Here is a 17359-nt window from a genome sequence, read left to right as displayed (position 1 = left end):
ATATTTCTGGAAAACCAGCTCTTTACAAAGATAGAACTTATTTGAATGATAAAAGTAGCTCGGTCACTGGGCCAGTTGTTCTCTCTCAGCCCTAGGAAGGTAGGAAATGGCAAACTAGTTCCAAATTCTTGTCAACTGCAGGCAAGGGTGGGCTACTGCCCAGACCGGGGGTGATGGGATGCAGTGGGGTAGTGAAAATGGAGCTCCACTCCAGAGAAACCAATTTGCACTGAAAGAAAATGCAGGACATCAACTAAAGAATGTCGCTTGGCAGGACCCAGGGGAAGAGCCTTCTCTGTGGCGGCCCTGGCCCTCTGGAACCAACTCCCCCCAAAGATTAGAATTGCCCCCACCCTCCTTGCCTTTCGTAAGCTGCTTAAAACCCACCTCTGCCGTCAGGCATGGGGGAATTGAGACCCTTTTCCCCCTAGGTCTTTACAATTCTATGCATGGTATGTATGTATGTATGTATGTTTGGTTTTTTTATATTAATGGGCTTTTAATTATTTCTAACATCAGACTACTATTGTACACTGCTTTATTGTTGCTGTTAGCCGCCCGGAGTCTCCGGAGACGGGCGGCATTCAAATCAAATCAAATCAAATCAAATCAAATCCATTAAATAAATAAATAAATAAATAAATAAACCACGCCCACAGTGTGCTAGTAAAAAATTTTGTAGCACTTTACTGACTGCAGGGTATTGACCAGGGTGTCACTAGGAATCAAGATTGACTTGAAGGCATTCCCCATTCCCAAAGAGATCTTGACATTTTAAAAATCACTTGAAATTTGAAGAAGAAATGCCTTAAATGTATATATTTATATTGATTTATAAAATTAAAACAAAAATGTTAAACATGCACTCTATTCCATTTTAAAAACACACATATATTTCTCTTTCTTAATTTCTCCATAGATATAAGTAGTATTTCAATTAAACTCTGAGGTCCATTAAAGCGTATTAATTATGGCAGAAATAAACTAGCAACTAAGAAAATCATTTCTACACCACGTCAAAGTTGGAAGATAATATACCCATTTCCAACTTCAAATATAAAGTGCAACTATAGTGTCTTAACTAATTTTGTAATTTCTTTGAGCCTGTTTATGCTATAACCAGTGAAGGGCTACCAAAATTTTTACTACCACACTGTGGGTGTGGCCTATGCAGGACGCCCTGCATTTTCTTTCAGCATCTTTCAGTGCAAATTGGTTTCTCTGGGGTGGAGCTCCATTTTCATTACCCCACTGTGTCCCGTCCCCCCCATCCGGGCAGTAGCCCACCCCGGGCTATAACCACATTTCATATAAATAATATATCTAACAATGTAGACTTATAAAGATATATATATTGACCAGAGAAATGCAGTGGACATAATATACCTAGACTTGAGCAAAGCATTTGACAAGGTGGACCACAACCTTCTACTCTCCAAAGTAAAGAAGAGTGGGATCGACAGTAACACAAGATAGATTGAAAACTGGCTGACCAATCACACCCAGCGAGTAGCCTTCAATGGGACTAAGTTCACATGGATAGAGGTAGGCAGCGGGTTACCACAGGGATCAGTCCTAGGCCCAGTACTCTTTAACATATTTATCAACGACCTAGATGAGGGAATAGAGGGGGAATTAATTAAATTTGCAGACGACACCAAGCTGGCACGATTAGCCAACACCCTAGAGAATAGGCACAGCATACAGAAAGATGTAGACAGACTTGTACAGTGGCCAAAACAAACAAAATGAAGTTTAATGTAGAAAAAAGTAAAATTCTGCACCTAGGCAAAAAAACCCCAAAACATGCAAACAAACTGGGTGAAACCACACTCACCATAAGTGACTGTGAAAGGGATCTCGGAGTATTGGTGGATAACCAGCTAAACATGGGCCAGCAATGTTCAGCAGCGGCTAAAAAAGCCAACACAATCCTAAGCTGCATGAACAGGGGGATAAACTCCAAGACCAGAGAAGTAATAATACCACTCTATAAGACCGCACATGGTCAGACCGCACCTGGAGTATTGCATCCAGTTCTGGTCACCACACTTCAAAAGAGATAGAGACTCTGGAAAGGGTGCAGAAATGATCAACTAAAATGATAAAGGTACTAGAGACCAGGCCATACGAGGAAAGGTTGCTGGAACTGGGCATGGATAGTCTAGTAAAAAGAAGGGGTAGGGGGGACATGATAGCTGTATACAGGTACTTAAGGGGTTGCCATGGAGGGGAGGGGGTCACACTATTTTCCAGGGCACCAGAGGGCCGGATGAGGAACAACGGTTGGAAGCTGACCAAGGAAAGATTCAACCTGGAGATAAGGAAGAACTTCCTGACGGTGAGAGCGATCAACCAGTGGAACGGCCTGCCAGCGGAGGTTGTCAACTCCCCAACTTTGGACATTTTCAAGAGGAGATTGGACTGCCATTTGGCTGGGGTGCTGTAGGATTTCCTGCTTAAGCAGGGGGTTGGACTCGATGACCTGTAAGGTCCCTTTCAACTCTAATAATAAATAAATAAATAAATAAATAAATAAATAAATAAATAAATAAATAAATAAATAAATAAATAAATAAATAAATTAAAAAATAAATAACATTAGCTTGAATAAACAGGAGTAACTAGAGTGACCAAAGTAGGGTTCATTTCTGAATAAAGATGTACTGTATAGCAGTGTTTTTCAACCAGTGTGCTGCGGCACACTACTGTGCCATGAGACATGGTCAGGTGTGTCATGGGGAAATTAAACATGGGTCCCCAAATTACCATTCCTGCCAGGATATCCCTTTTGTGTTCATTGAAACAGGCCCAGGTTTCACATTAAGTGAGTATAAATACATTTAGAAACTATATTATTAACTACAGTGGTACCTCGGTTCTCGAACGCTTTGGTTGTCGTACATTTCGGATACCGAACAAAATTTTCTGCAAAAATTTGCTTCAGTATCCGAACAAAAATTCGGATATTGAACAGAAATTTTTGTTTACTATCCGAAATGTAAGAGGGGACGAGGTGAGAGGGAATGGGTGCCGGAATCCCGACACGCCCCTCCTGGCCGCCCCCTTAACAGCCTCCCAGTCTCTACCTTGTAACTGCTCCAAGCTGCAGGAAGGGTAGGGCTGGCTGCAATACCGGCAGCTTCAGGGGGCTCCTTTCCTCAGCGGTTCAGTTGATTACCTCCAGGCAGCTGCCTCAACCTTTTCTTTCCCAGCGGCGGCTCCGGCGGCTTCCTTCAACATGTGACGTTCCTGACGTTGCTGCTGCTCCTCGAAGGGAAGCCGCCGGAGCTGCCGCCGCCGCCGGGAAAGAAAAGGTTGAGGCAGCTGCCTGGAGGTAATCAACTGAACCGCTGAGGAAAGGAGCCCCCTGAAGCTGCCGGTATTGCAGCCAGCCCTAGCCTTCCTGCAGCTTGGAGCAGTTACAAGATAGAGACTGGGCGGCTCGAGGAGCAGCAGCAGCGCCGGGAACATCGCGCGGTTCAGTTGGTTGCCTCCAAGCAGCTGCACGAACTTTTTCTTTCCTGGCGGCTGCAGCTTCCCTTCATCACGTGACGTTCCCGGCCGCCAGGAAAGAAAAAAATTTGTGCAGCTGCTTGGAGGCAACCAACTGAACCGCTGAGGAAAGTAGCTCCCCGAAGCTGCCTGTATTGCAACCAGCCCTACCCTTCCTGCAACTTGGAGCAGTTACAAGGTAGAGACTGGGAGGCTGTTAAGGGCGCGGCCAGGAGGGGCGTGTCGGGATTCCGACTCCCCTTCCCTCTCACCCCATCCCCTCAGATCTTTATCCCATAGGAAATAGAGGAAATACTGTAGATTTAATTGGTTCCCAGCAAGTCAATGGGCTGGGAACCAATTAAATCCATTTCCATTATTTCCTATGGGATAAATTAATTCGGTTCTCGACCAAATCGGTTCTCAACCACACTTCTGGAACGGATTGTGGTCGAGAACCGAGGTACCACTGTATATGCATAATATGTGCTGCGTTAGAGTGTCATTTTGGTTGGTGGTGTGCCCCAGGATTTTGCAAATGTAAAAAATGTGCCGTGGCTCAAAAAAGGTTGAAAATCACTGCTGTATAGGACTGACCTGCAGCAAACTTTCAAAAACCCCAGAAGAGTCAATAAAGCTGCCATCTACTAGAAAATAAATCTTATCTAATTATACGAGGCTGATTTCTAAGTAGCTATATATAGGAATGCACTGCGAGAGACTTATTTGGAATTTTTAGTACCAAGTACTCTGTAGTTTTGATTGCATTAATAATCACTGAAAAAATATTTCCTGTAGAATTACTTCATGCTTCTATTTTTAGTAAATATACAAATGTAAGATACAGCATTAAACCCATGCTTAATCTCAAGTTTATGATATACATATGAAATTCATTCTAGGTTTCTAGAATAGAATAGAATAGAATTCTTTATTGGCCAAGTGTGATTGGACACACAAGGAATTTGTCTTGGGTGCATATGCTCTCAGCGTATATAGGAGAAAATATAGATTTGTCAAGAATCATGTGGTACAACACTTAATGATTGTCATAGGGGTCAAATAAGCAATCAGGAAACAATCAATATTAATATAAATTGTATGGATACAAGCAACAAGTTACATTAAAATTAAAAATTAAAATTACATAAATTCATTCTAGGTTTCTATGCAGATGCCTGATATAAAAAATAAATAAATCTGGTATAAATTGAGCTATAAGATGCAACATATGAAGGGTTTCCATAGTGGTTACCTGGCATATTAGTGTCCTCAAGAGACTCATGTTTTTTCTATAGACAGTTCCAGCATCTTTGGTATAAAACCCCTGTGATCTTCTAGTTAGTAGACTGCAGATATTGTGGCTATCAAATGCAACAGAAGAAGTGTTTTTTGCTGGGGCAGATGAAGATGAACCAGAAAACATTTTGATAAGAATTCCAATTTCTGGTTTGGATAGTTTATTCAGGAACCATCTAAACAGAAGAGAATACAGGTTGCCTTTCAGTTTCCTCCCAATGGAAATCATTACTTTCAAAATACTTTGCTGAGATATATATTCTTGTACAATTTAGAACTGCAGCTTAAAGTTGCAATTTGATGTTTGTTTAGAAAAATGTCCCAAGTAAATTTTAATGGGTCTTTCTGAGTAGTTTTGCATTACCAGATAGTCCTCAACTTACAACAGTTTGTTTAGTGATTATGCAAAGTTACCATAGCACTGAAAAAAATGACTTAGGACCATTGCAGCACCCCCATATCACATAATTAAAATTCAGATGCTTGGTAGCCGACTTATATTTATGACAGTTGCAGCGTCCTGGGGTCATGTGATCACCTTTTGCGACCTTCTGAGGAACAAAGTCAATGGGGGGAGACGGATTCACATAACAACTGCAATAATTAATGGCAAGAAAGGTTGTAAAATGGGGTAAAATTTGCTTAAATGTCTCATTTAGCAACAGAACCTTTGGGCTCAATTGTGGTCGTAACTCAAGGACTACATGTGCTATTCCAGAGTATAAGAGACATGATTTTATCCTCAACAAGTAGCTTTCCTTAATATGGGGCCCACCATTTTAGTTTTGCACTTCAACCTGACCATCTAGTTGAAAAGTATGAGAATTGAAAAGCTGGGAAATTTGAATTTGAATAGAATTGAAGCCCAATTTATATTTGGACAGCAACAAGTAAGAAAAGGCCAAATATTCATATTTCCCACCAGACATCACATCAGAAAATTTAACCCAAATTATATTATTACAGTTGGCAAAGCATCATCCACTTATAATTCTCAAGCAGGAATGAATTTCTAGCTAGAAACTCTTCTCTCACCTTAACTTCATCTTTAAGTCACGGAGGAACTTAATTTTGTAATCCTTTGAACAGAATGTATCTTTAATACCCTGCTGTATTCTTAAAGCCACCGTCTTCACTGTTAATTACTGAATAAAAAAATCCTACAGAGTGCGTTCCAAAATTAATGCAATTGAATTTCCCGCGCCACTCCTATTGGTCGGAGTGGGACCGAAGCACTTGGAGTGGGGGGGGAGGACGCTAAGCTTTGCCGCAAAACTGGTCTCAGTGCTCTCCAAGCTGTGGAAGTGGCAGGATGTCAGTTATTGTAAACCTCTGCACACCGACTGTGTCACGAAAAGACCAACTGAGCAGAAATTTCAAGTGAACTTTTGCAACGTATAGAAATTGAACCTGATTATTTTGACAATGTCATCACTGGTGATGAAACCTGGGTTTTTAAATACGACCCAGAAACAAAACGCCAAAGTTCTGAGTGGCACACCGACCAGTCCTCCAAGCCCAAAAAGGCAAGAATGAGCAAATTAAAAGTGGAAACAATGCTCATTGTCTTTTTCGACAGTAAAGGAGTGGTCCATAAGGAGTTTGTTCCTCAAGGACAGACAGTTAACGCTGCCTACTACGTGGATGTGCTGGAAAGACTCCAAAAAAGGATCATCAGGACGAGAAAAGACATCTCCGCTACCTGGCAACTCCATCATGACAACGCGCCTTGGCACAATGAGCTATGAGTCTGCAAGTTCCTGGCCAAACACCAGATGCCAAGGCTGCCCCACTCTCCCTATATTCCTGACGTCGCCCCAGCAGACTTCTTTTTGTTCCCTTGGATTAAAGCAGCCCTGAAAGGAACCCCTTTTTCATCCATAGAAGAGATCCAATCAGCCGTGATGAAGACCTTGCGAGAGGTCTCCGAAGATGCCTTCCAGGACGCGTACTGGTCATGGCAGAGTTGCTGGAAAAAATGTGTAGAGGTCCAAGGACAGTACTTTGAGGAATTTTAAGTGTTTGTGCAAATCTGTTCAATAAATTACTTTTAAAAATAATTGCATTACTTTTGGAGCGCACCCTGTAAATGCAGAGTACATTGGGGGGGCTTCCTCCCACCTAACTTTAGGCTGCATTACTGACTCTGCATTGCTACCTATTCGTAAAACGGAATGCGGTGACGCGGCTTACTTTTATTTTTTTCTGAATTATCTGCCATGCAGAATAAATGAAAAGTGGGTTTATGGAAAATCTTAGTTGGGGGTTGGTGCCTAAAATCCCTCTTTGCACAACAATATACATTTACAAAGCAACGGATGTATCTCTCGCACTCCGCCTAACCTCCGATACCAATATCAACAGCCGCAGTTAAAAGGCCGGGCTGGCTTCCCCCCCCCGCCCTGAACCCACATCTTCCCTCCGCCGCTCTGGGTTGTCGACCCGCCACAAAGATTCCCTATCTCACCATCTCAGCGCTGGCGGCCTCGAATGTCTTAGCGTGCCTACCATCCCCAAAATGCACCGCGCCCTTCTTACGTAAACTCGGGAGCGCCATTTCCTCCCCTCCCACGTCACGCGTCACGAAGCCTGGCCCGGGTGCCTTGCTTGGCGGAGGGAGGGGGAGGGGCGGGTGGTTAAAAAAAAAACGTGACGAAGTTGGATGTTGTGGTGCTTTGTAATAGTCAGCAGGAGGAGCCTTTTAAGGCATCGTGCACGTGCCGCACTTTCATTTGCTGTGCATTTTCTTCTTTTTTTTTTTAAAGGCATGTCCGGAATTTGTTCGTTATTATTAAACAGCGATGGGAATAGAGGAGACTCCCGAATAAGAGTTATCTGAAACGTACTCTGGATTGCAGAAGGCGATTCCCCTTTTGAAACGTATGCTCCCCTCCCCACCTTCAACATCACTTGAAATTTAATTTAATCGCTTGAAATTAAATGTAGAAAGAAAGTGACAGTGGGAAAAGATCCGAACAGTATCCAATATTCGTTTCTACCATAATCGCTATGCATAATAATACATATACGCTGTGCAGCATAATAAGGTCGCTGCTTCTTTAAGAGTTAATGTTTGAATCCATTGGGTTTTCATCTGGGTAATTTAATGCATAAGAATCTGGTTATTTCAGGTTCTTGGGAAAGCGACATTTGTTCATTTCTCAAAGATTCAATATTTCAAGTTGAAATATCCCTCTTGCCAGAGGCGAGGAATTGCTTTCGGGTTGCACGATCACCAAGCTACAAATTAGAAAACTAGCTTTTAGTACTGTATGTTGTGCAGGTCCGTATTCTTTATTGTAATCCAGTTCATTGTAGGAGAAAAATATATATTTCATAAGCTGGTTAAATTTACCACGAATAAATAGAGTATGTGTTGAAAGATCTGAAAGGCCAGTTTAGGGACAGATCGTCATGAGGAAAATTTTATCTGTGATGACCAAGAATCAACATCGACTTGATGACAGATGCAGCAATTTTTTTTAAAAAAAACAAGTATGTAAATATATAGTCATAATCGATGTAGTGTAATTCAAGAATGGGCCACAAGAGTATCTGTAGATACTTTCTTTGATGTCTACAAACTTGTCCCTGCTGGTTTAAAAAAATAAAATGTTGATGAAATCATGCCACAAAGCAAAAACATATCCCTCCTTGCCTTTATTTACATGAATATTTCTGTAATCGATAGCACATAACCACCATTTTTAATGTTATAACTACCCTTTTTCTTAGAGAAAGTCAAACTCTGGTAGAGTAGCATCCTGAGAAAAAATACCTAGGAGTGTCTAGCTCTTTTGAGGGTAGCTGCAATGTATTTGCAGTGTCTACTACCCCTCAAAAATGCCTCTATTGTAATGCAGCTTGATTCCCCCCAGGTTTTCGTTCGTTGACCAGCCTGATTTTTAATATGTATTAGTTTTATTGACTATGGTGCTGTGTATTTGAGTTTGCTCCTGTTCACAATTGCTGCCATGTTTTTGTTTAGTTTAACTACCTCAAAAGCTGTTAAGGTAATGTAGGAAGTTGGCACCTACCCCTCTCCTAGAAAAATGAAATATACTGCTAAAAAAATAAAGGGAACACTCAAAGAACATATCCTAGATCTGAATGAATGAAATATTCTCATTGAATACTTTGTTCTGTACAAAGTTGAATGTGCACAACAGCATGTAAAATTAATTGTCAATCAGTGTTGCTTCCTAAGTGGACAGTTTGATCTCACAGAAGTTTGATTTACCTGGAGTTATATTGTGTTGTTAAGTGTTCTCTTTATTTTTTTGAGCAGTGTTTACACACACACACACATATATACTGTACATATATACAGTGATCCCTCGAGTATCGCGAGGGTTACGTTCCAAGACCTCTCACGATAATCGATTTTTCGCGATATAGTGGTGCGGAAGTGAAAACACCATCTGCGCATGCGCACCCTTTTTCCAATGTCCGCGCATGCGCAGATGGTGGAGCCGGTGGCTGGGGAGGTGGATTCGCCGCCCCCACCAGCCCTTCCTGCTCTGGGTCAGAGCCGCGGAAACCTTCGGCTCGCCGAGGCTGCGTCTGACCCCTTCGTTTGTATTGCAGCGAAGGAGGCGAAGCAAGGCTCCAAGCTCGCCTGCCGCCGCCGCCGCCGCTACGCCTCTACCGCCTCAGCCACCCCCTCTGCTCTGCAGGGACCTCGCATGCCACGATCTCCCTCTCTCGCCCTCCCCGCGCTTCTCCTCGGCGGCGGCCAAGCGGCAGGCTTAATGGGAGACCAAAGGCGAAAAAAGAAAAGAAAAAAAAATCCCCAAAAGAGGCAGGCACAAAGCGGGGGCACAAGGGGAGCTGCCCGGCAGAGGTTGCTTTTTTTCTTCTTGTGGGCAAGTGAAGGGGGGGAGAGAGAAGGACAGAGAGAGAAGGAAAGAAAGAGATGAGAGAGGGAGGAAGAGAGTGTGAGAGAGGAAGAAAGAGAGAGAGAAATGATAGAAAAAAGGGGAGAAAAAAAGAGAAATGAGAAAATGATTGAAGCAGAGAATGACAGGAAAGAAAGAGAAAGAGACAGAGAAGTGACTCTTGGTGATGACGTATGACATCATCGGGTGGGAAAAACCGTGGTATAGCAAAAAAACCGTGGAGTATTTTTTAATTAATATTTTCTGAAAAATCGTGGTGTAGCGTTTCGCGAAGATCGAGATCGCGAAAATCGAGGGATCACTATATATATATATATATATATATATATATATATATATATATATATATAATAATTATTATTTATTAGATTTGTATGCCGCCCTTCTCTGAAGACTCAGGGCAGCTCACAAGGTACAAAAACAACAAATCTAATTAATTAAAAATTGCCACTAAAATCCCATATATATTAAAATCAGTCAGCCAATTCATTCACAACCACACATTACAACCACACATATGCATGCATGCATACATACATACATACATACACACACATACATACAATATGCACGCAGATAAACACATTCTTGCTTGTTTCCTGCGTCCTCCACCTACGCATGCGCAAGAGGGCAGCGCAGAAGAAGTTGTGCACATGTGGGAGGCAGGACCCAAGCCGAAAAAGGTTCATCATCACTGGCATAAACCATCTCTGGTGGTCCCGGTGATAATCAGCGTACTGGGTGCCATGCTAAAAAAAACTTGGACAGCATTTACAAAATCTGTGCATTGATAAAATTTTCATCTGTCAATTAGAAAAGGCCATGCTTCTTGAATGTGCAAATATACTACAGTGAAATGTTACAACATGCCAGGTTTTTGGGAAGAACTGAATGCATTTGAAGGGCAACACAAAGTAAAGAACTAGCAGCTGTGAATTCACAATATGGTGTATGTAATAATAATTTATTAACTTGTGTACCGGCTGACTCTCAATGACTCTAGGCAGCTTATGACCATCAAACTACAATAAAGCGCAAAAAATAAAGATAGCAAGGTGTAACTGATCAAAAAATTGAATTGGAATACAGTTGATGTTCAGTGAGTGGCTTTGGGCTAACCTGTCAACCAAATTCATCAGACAGTTTTGCTATTGGATTTTATTTATTTATTTATTTATTTATTTACTTACTTACTTACTTACTTACTTACTTACTTACTTACTTACTTACTTACTTACTTACTTATTTTGTCCAATACACAATAATGCACAATGAAGGTTATAGAGGATATAGTAGAGAAGAAATACGAGATATAGGAGAGACTATAGGACAGGGGACGAAAGGCACTCTAGTGCGCTTAGCTACGCCCCTTACTGACCTCTTATGAATCTGGAGAGGTCAACCGTGGATAGTCTAAGGGTAAAATGTTGGGGGTTAGGGGATGATACTACAGCAGAAGAATGAACTGGAATCCAGAGGAGCTCAATTTATGTGTTAGATTTATTTTGTACTTTTCCTTCTTCCCCACAACAGCAACTCTCTGAAACAGGTTGTACCTGAGAGAAAGAGAGAGTGAATGTCCCATTCACTCAGTCAGCTTCTGTGGCTGAAAGTGAACTTCAACTTAGAGATCTGAGGTGTAATGACCAGTGGCAACTGTACTTCAGTGCCAGCAAAGCCACAGAGGCCCATGTTCAGTTATAAAGTTGTCTATTGCTTAAAGCGGTGACCTTTTCTGTGGTTTTCTGTGTTGTTGGAAAATTCCTGCAATGATAGGCTTCCTGTAGTAGGAGTGGTCTTTCCAGGATCGGATGACATAGCCTTTGTTCCTTTTTCTCCTAATGAATGATACAAAACATTTTAAAAAGAGAAACACTCATTTAAAGCATTGGCATTTTTGACTTTATGGAATAACTGACTGGCATGATGTCATCTCTACAATGACAGATCATCTAATCCAGGCAACTGTTTGTGGAAGTGCTACTACTCTATGGATCAGTGGTGAAATCAATTTTATTTTAGCACTGCTTCTGTGGGTGTGGGTTGATAGGCGTGGCAGGAGAAAGATACTGCAATATCCCCATCCCCTCCCCACTCCTGGAGGAAGGATATTGCAAAATTTATTTATTGATTTATTTTATTTGTTTGTTTGTTAAACATGTGCAAGATCAAAGGTATAGATATAAACATAAACATAAGCAAAGTAAGTACAGTGTTCCCTCGATTTTTGCAGGGGATGCGTTCCGAGACCGCCCGCGAAAGTTGAATTTCCGCGAAGTAGAGATGTGGAAGTAAATGCACTATTTTTGGCTATGAAAAGTATCACAAGCCTTCCCTTAACACGTTAAACCCCTAAATTGCAATTTCCCATTCCCCGCAGCAACCATTTAGATTATTACTCACCATGTTTCTTTATTAAAGTTTATTTAAATAAATATTTATTAAAGGTGGACAAAAGTTTGGTGATGACATATGACGTCATCGGGCAGGAAAAACCATGGTCTAGGGGGGAAAACCGCAAAGTATTTTTTAATTAATATTTTTGAAAAACCGTGGTATAGACTTTCCGCGAAGTTCGAACCCGCGAAAATCGAGGGAACACTGTACAGATAAATGAGGACAATAGGACAGTAAGTCAGGGATGGTAGGCACAACGGTTCACTGATGCATTCCCCTTTACAGACCTCTTAGGAATGGGCTGAGGTCGACAGTAGACAATCTAAAGTTAAAATCTCCATTCCCACCCTACTCTGGGGCCAGCCAGAGGTGGTATTGGCCGGTTCTCTGAACTATTCAAACTTTCCATTATCGGTTTTCCAAACTATTCAAAATGTCCGCTAGCAAAACCTGCTGGGTTTCACCCCGGTAAGGATTTATTTATTTATTTATTTATTCATTCATTCATTCATTCATTCATTCATTCATTCATTCATTCATTCATTTATTTATCCAATACACAAATACATAGGAAGAAAAATAGACATGTAGTAATATATATAAGGGTAAAAGTGAACTTAGAGGAGAAGATATATGAAAGGAAGAGAATATATATGATAGGTGAAAGAAAGGAAAGACAATTGGACAGGGGACGAAAGGCACACCAGTGCACTTATGTACGCCCCTTACTGGCCTCTTAGGAACCTGGAGAGGTCAATCGTGGAGAGTCTAAGGGAGAAGTGTTGGGGGTTAGGGGTTGACACAATTGAGTCCGGTAATGAGTTCCATGCTTCGACAACTCGATTGTTGAAATCATATTTTTTACAGTCAAGTTTGGAGCGGTTCGTATTAAGTTTGAATCTGTTGCGTGCTCTTGTGTTGTTGCGGTTGAAGCTTCTCATCTCAAGCATTACTAAGTTGCAGGAAGTCTGTTCCAGCACTGTCTCCAAATATCTGCTCCTATGGTTATGCACATGTTAGACCAGTGTTTCCCAACCTTGGCATCTTGAAGAGATCTGGACTTCAACTCCCAGAATTCCCCAGCCAGCGAATGCTGGCTGGGGAATTCTGGGAGTTGAAGTCCAGATCTCTTCAAGATGCCAAGGTTGGGAAACACTGTGTTAGATTAGACTATATGGAGTTGGGTGGGGATGTAGGAAGGAAACATTTAAGAAACATTATTGCTTCTGTGCAAAAGCTCCTATTAATGACAGCCACTTTTGGTTGAATATTTTGGCTCCTGCTCAACAGTCTGAGGCCTTTTAACGTGTCTATTCTTTCCTGAAACCACTAGCACTGTCTTCTGTGACCACATCCTGTGACAGTAGATTACACAGATTATATTGAGTAAGAAAACGGTTTTCTTTCCAATGTATTACACACCATCTCCTGCTCCTAAAAACAGTCCACATACGTTTTTCTTCTGAATGTTTTGAAAGCATTCCTAACTTCAGATGTAATACTCCACATTGATTAGCCTCTTTCATTCCCAGAGTTGTTCAGCAACATCTGGAGAGCCATAAGATGCCCATTCTACTTATTAAGACAGAACATGTCACTCATTTGTTGAGTGTTCTAGGAACAGCCAGAAAATCTCCCTCCTTGGTTAACCCATTTATTTTTTTGTGGAAGGAAAGAAAGTGAAACTATGTTTTTTTTCTTGGCTGTCATGGTTATTTCAGAGAAAATAATAGAAACATAGAAACATAGAAGTCTGACGGCAGAAAAAGACCTCATGGTCCATCTAGTCTGCCCTTATACTATTTTCTGTATTTTATCTTAGGATGGATATATGTTTATCCCAGGCATATTTAAATTCAGTTACTGTGGATTTATCTACCACGTCTGCTGAAAGTTTGTTCCAAGGATCTACTACTCTTTCAGTAAAATAATATTTTCTCATGTTGCTTTTGATCTTTCCCCCAACTAACTTCAGATTGTGTCCCCTTGTTCTTGTGTTCACTTTCCTATTAAAAACACTTCCCTCCTGGACCTTATTTAACCCTTTGATATATTTAAATGTTTCGATCATGTCCCCCCTTTTCCTTCTGTCCTCCAGACTATACAGATTGAGTTCATGAAGTCTTTCCTGATACATTTTATGCTTAAGACCTTCTACCATTCTTGTAGCCCGTCTTTGGACCCGTTCAATTTTGTCAATATCTTTTTGTAGGTGAGGTCTCCAGAACTGAACACAGTACAGTGGTACCTCGAGATACGAGTTTAATTCGTTCCGGACCTGGGCTCTTAAGTCGAGCAGCTCTTATCTCGAACGACTTTTCCCCATAGGAATTAATGTAAATAATTTTAATTGGTTCCAGCCCTCAAAAAACTCACAAAGTTAGTCTAAATTATGCAGAAAGACATGTTTTTAATGAAGAAATGTACATGTACATATAAATGAATAATGAAGTTTCTTTCACTTAACTTGTAAACTTTCTTAAACTTTTAAATTTACATATGTTCAACTTCTCTGCCACCCAATCCTGTAGGACAGAGGTCCCCAACCCTTTTTTGCACCAGGGACCGGCTTTAAGCGATCAAGAGAGGAATGGGTGAATGAATGGACGGAGGGTGGGAAGGAAGGAAGGAAAGAGGGAAGGGACAGGAACAGAGGAAGGAAGCAAGGAAACTTATGAAAGGGGAGAGTAAGAGAGGAATGAGTGAAGGGAGGGAGGGAGGGAAGAAGGTGGGAAGGAGAAAGAAAAGAAGAAATAGAGGAAGGGAAGGTAAAAGAGAGAAAGAAAAAGAGCAAGAAAGAAAGCAAGAAAGAAAGAAAGAAAGAAAGGGGGAAGGGACAGGAACAGAGGAAGGAAGCAAGGAAACTTATGAAAGGGGAGAGTAAGAGAGGAATGAGTGAAGGGAGGGAGGGAGGGAGGGAAGAAGGTGGGAAGGAGAAAGAAAAGAAGAAATAGAGGAAGGGAAGGTAAAAGAGAGAAAGAAAAAGAGCAAGAAAGAAAGCTGCAAGCACCCCTCCGAGCCCCCCAGGCCGGCTGCAACCTTTTAAAACACGCACGCCGCTTCGCAGCTGTCTCCTGAAGCCGAACGCGGAAGTTAGCGTTTGGCTTCAGGAGACAGCTCCTTGGCGCTTGTATCTCGAATTTGGGCTTGTAAGTAGAACAAAAATATCTCTCCCCTCCCAGCTCTTATCTCGAGTTGCTCTTAAGTAGAGCAGCTCTTATGTCGGGGTTCCACTGTATTCCAAATGGGTCTCACCAGCATTCTATATAGCGGGATCATAATCTCCCTCTTCCTGCTTGTTATACCTTGTTATATAAACACTCCATATCCCATTTCAACTACTATGTTCATATAATGTGCACTTCTATTTTTATTCTTCGGAGAGGGACGGTATACAAATCTAATAAATTATTATTATTATTTTTCTTTATATACTTGAGCCTCGGTAGTTCAGTAGTTAAGAGTGCAGTACTGCAGGCCACTTCTGATGTTTACGGGCTGCCTGCAATTTGGCAGTTCAAATCCCATCAGCCTCAAGGTTGACTCAGCCTTCCATCCTTCCGAGGTGGGTAAAATGAGGACCCAGATCGTTGGGGGCAATATGCTTACTCTGTAAAACCTCAGAGAGGGCTGTAAACTACTATAAAGCAGCATATAAGTCTAAGTTCTATTGCTATTGCTATACTTTCTCTTCCTCCTGCTATGCTTAATCTTACAAGATGTTATATTATCTAATATGCATGTTCTGTAGAGATGCTCACCAAGAAACAGTTTTTGAAACTATCCAACTAGACGAGTATTATAGCTATTCATTATGCTGCAGTTGTTGTTTTTTCCAAATACCACATTTCTAAAGGTGATACATTTTCAGTGTAAATGAATAATCGTGGGAATAGTTTTGTTCCGATGATGCAAACTTGGGAACAACTCAGATGTTTGTTTTGAGAGTCATCAACTGTTGAATGATATGACGTATATGTGTATCTACAAACCAACTGTTAGATTTGTTTTTATATAAAAGCTTACTTGTTGTATATAGCTTTTAGATTCCTTGCTAGGTATTGGTGTCACCAAACCATTCCACATATACAATTACCTGCTTACATAAGAGAAGAACAGTATTTAAGCCATTCTTTTTCAACCTGGTACTTCTGCAAGTAGTGTGGAAAGAGGAATGATAATTATAATTTCCAAATAATTCCAGACTTTTTACGCCTTGAAAGGTCCCCAATCACTGAACATTTTGGATTCCGAAGACAAGAGCTGTATTCTGCCTCCTACCTTCCTCTGCGCCATCACCGGAAGTGAATTTTGAGTAATTCGGAGAACCGGTGGTGGAAATTTTGAATAGTTTGGAGAACTGGCAAATACCACCTCTAGCTGGCCCCAGGGTGGGGTTGGAATGGAGATTTTGCATTATCCTTCCCCTGCCACACCCACCAAGTGACACCCACCAAAACCATGCCCACAGAAGCAGTAGTAAAAAAGAATTGGATTTCACCACTTGTACACATAGCCCAACACAGCCTGTTTTCACTGGCAGAGGCTGGTCCTTTGCTATTTCCAGGGTGGCTCCATGGCCCAAGATATAAGCAGGGGTGAGCAGGCAGGATGGGGTGGAACGCAGTTCCACTGGCAGAAATGAAGAGGTGTGCACAGCTCCAGCTGGTCAGCGGCTGTCACTTCCTGGATTACTGGTCTAGGCTTGGCTCTCCTTTTTTTCCTGCTGCTGCTGCGTCTACGCTCCTTGCTTTTTTCCTCTTTCCTCCTTCCTGAGGAGCTTCCCTCTCTCCTGCCCGACTCCCCTCCAGCCTCAGGCGGCCACCTCCCACCTGAGGTGCAAGCAGAAGGTGTGGGTGGAAGCGGCGCTGGCAGCATTTATGCCCATTACTGGATATAAGTGCCCCACAGACCTTATCTGTTCTGGGGTTCTTGAGTTTGACACCTCATCTTGCCCCTTTAGGTCACATAATTATGTCCTTGGTGACATAATTCGAGCTGCCCAACCTTGCACAGGGGAACTCAGAGGAAGCAGCAGTGGCAGCAGCAGTGGCAATAGCACCTTACCCTGAGTTGCCATGGCCAGGTCCTAGCGCTTGAGAGGTTCCATTTCGCAGGCTGGATGCACATCGGACTCACCCAAAAGGCAAGTGAGCCTCGCTATGTCCTTCGGAAGTGGCTCCACAGACAATCACAGCGGGTCTTCCTCCCCTTCCACCAGCATCAGACTTAGCAGCGAATGTCCAGGGACTGCAGCACATGCTCACCGC

General features: G+C 41.9%; 1 protein-coding gene across 8 annotated transcripts in view; it reads right to left on the bottom strand.

The window, feature by feature from the left end:
• Nucleotides 1–7393, bottom strand: part of DCAF17 (DDB1 and CUL4 associated factor 17) — a 35797-nt gene extending 28404 nt beyond the window's left edge. For 2 of the 8 annotated variants that reach the window (XM_070731737.1, XM_070731740.1), the window contains exons 1-2: nt 5830–5855; nt 4751–4970 (exon numbers count right to left, since the gene is read on the bottom strand). In XM_070731737.1, the coding sequence (XP_070587838.1) occupies nt 4751–4970; nt 5830–5840 (231 nt within the window). In that variant the 5' untranslated portion in view covers nt 5841–5855. Of the gene's footprint in view, nt 1–1386; nt 1577–4750; nt 4971–5829; nt 5856–7137 lie in introns of those variants that run through there. The other 6 variants (XM_070731739.1, XM_070731743.1, XM_070731741.1 and 3 more) reach the window with 6 other exon arrangements.
• Between the last annotated feature and the right edge of the window lie 9966 nt (nt 7394–17359).

The sequence above is a fragment of the Erythrolamprus reginae genome, chromosome 1 (assembly GCF_031021105.1).
Source record: "Erythrolamprus reginae isolate rEryReg1 chromosome 1, rEryReg1.hap1, whole genome shotgun sequence".
NCBI lineage: Eukaryota > Metazoa > Chordata > Lepidosauria > Squamata > Dipsadidae > Erythrolamprus > Erythrolamprus reginae.
Note: the sequence above shows the minus strand (reverse complement) of the source record. Positions and strands in the feature narration are given on the sequence as shown.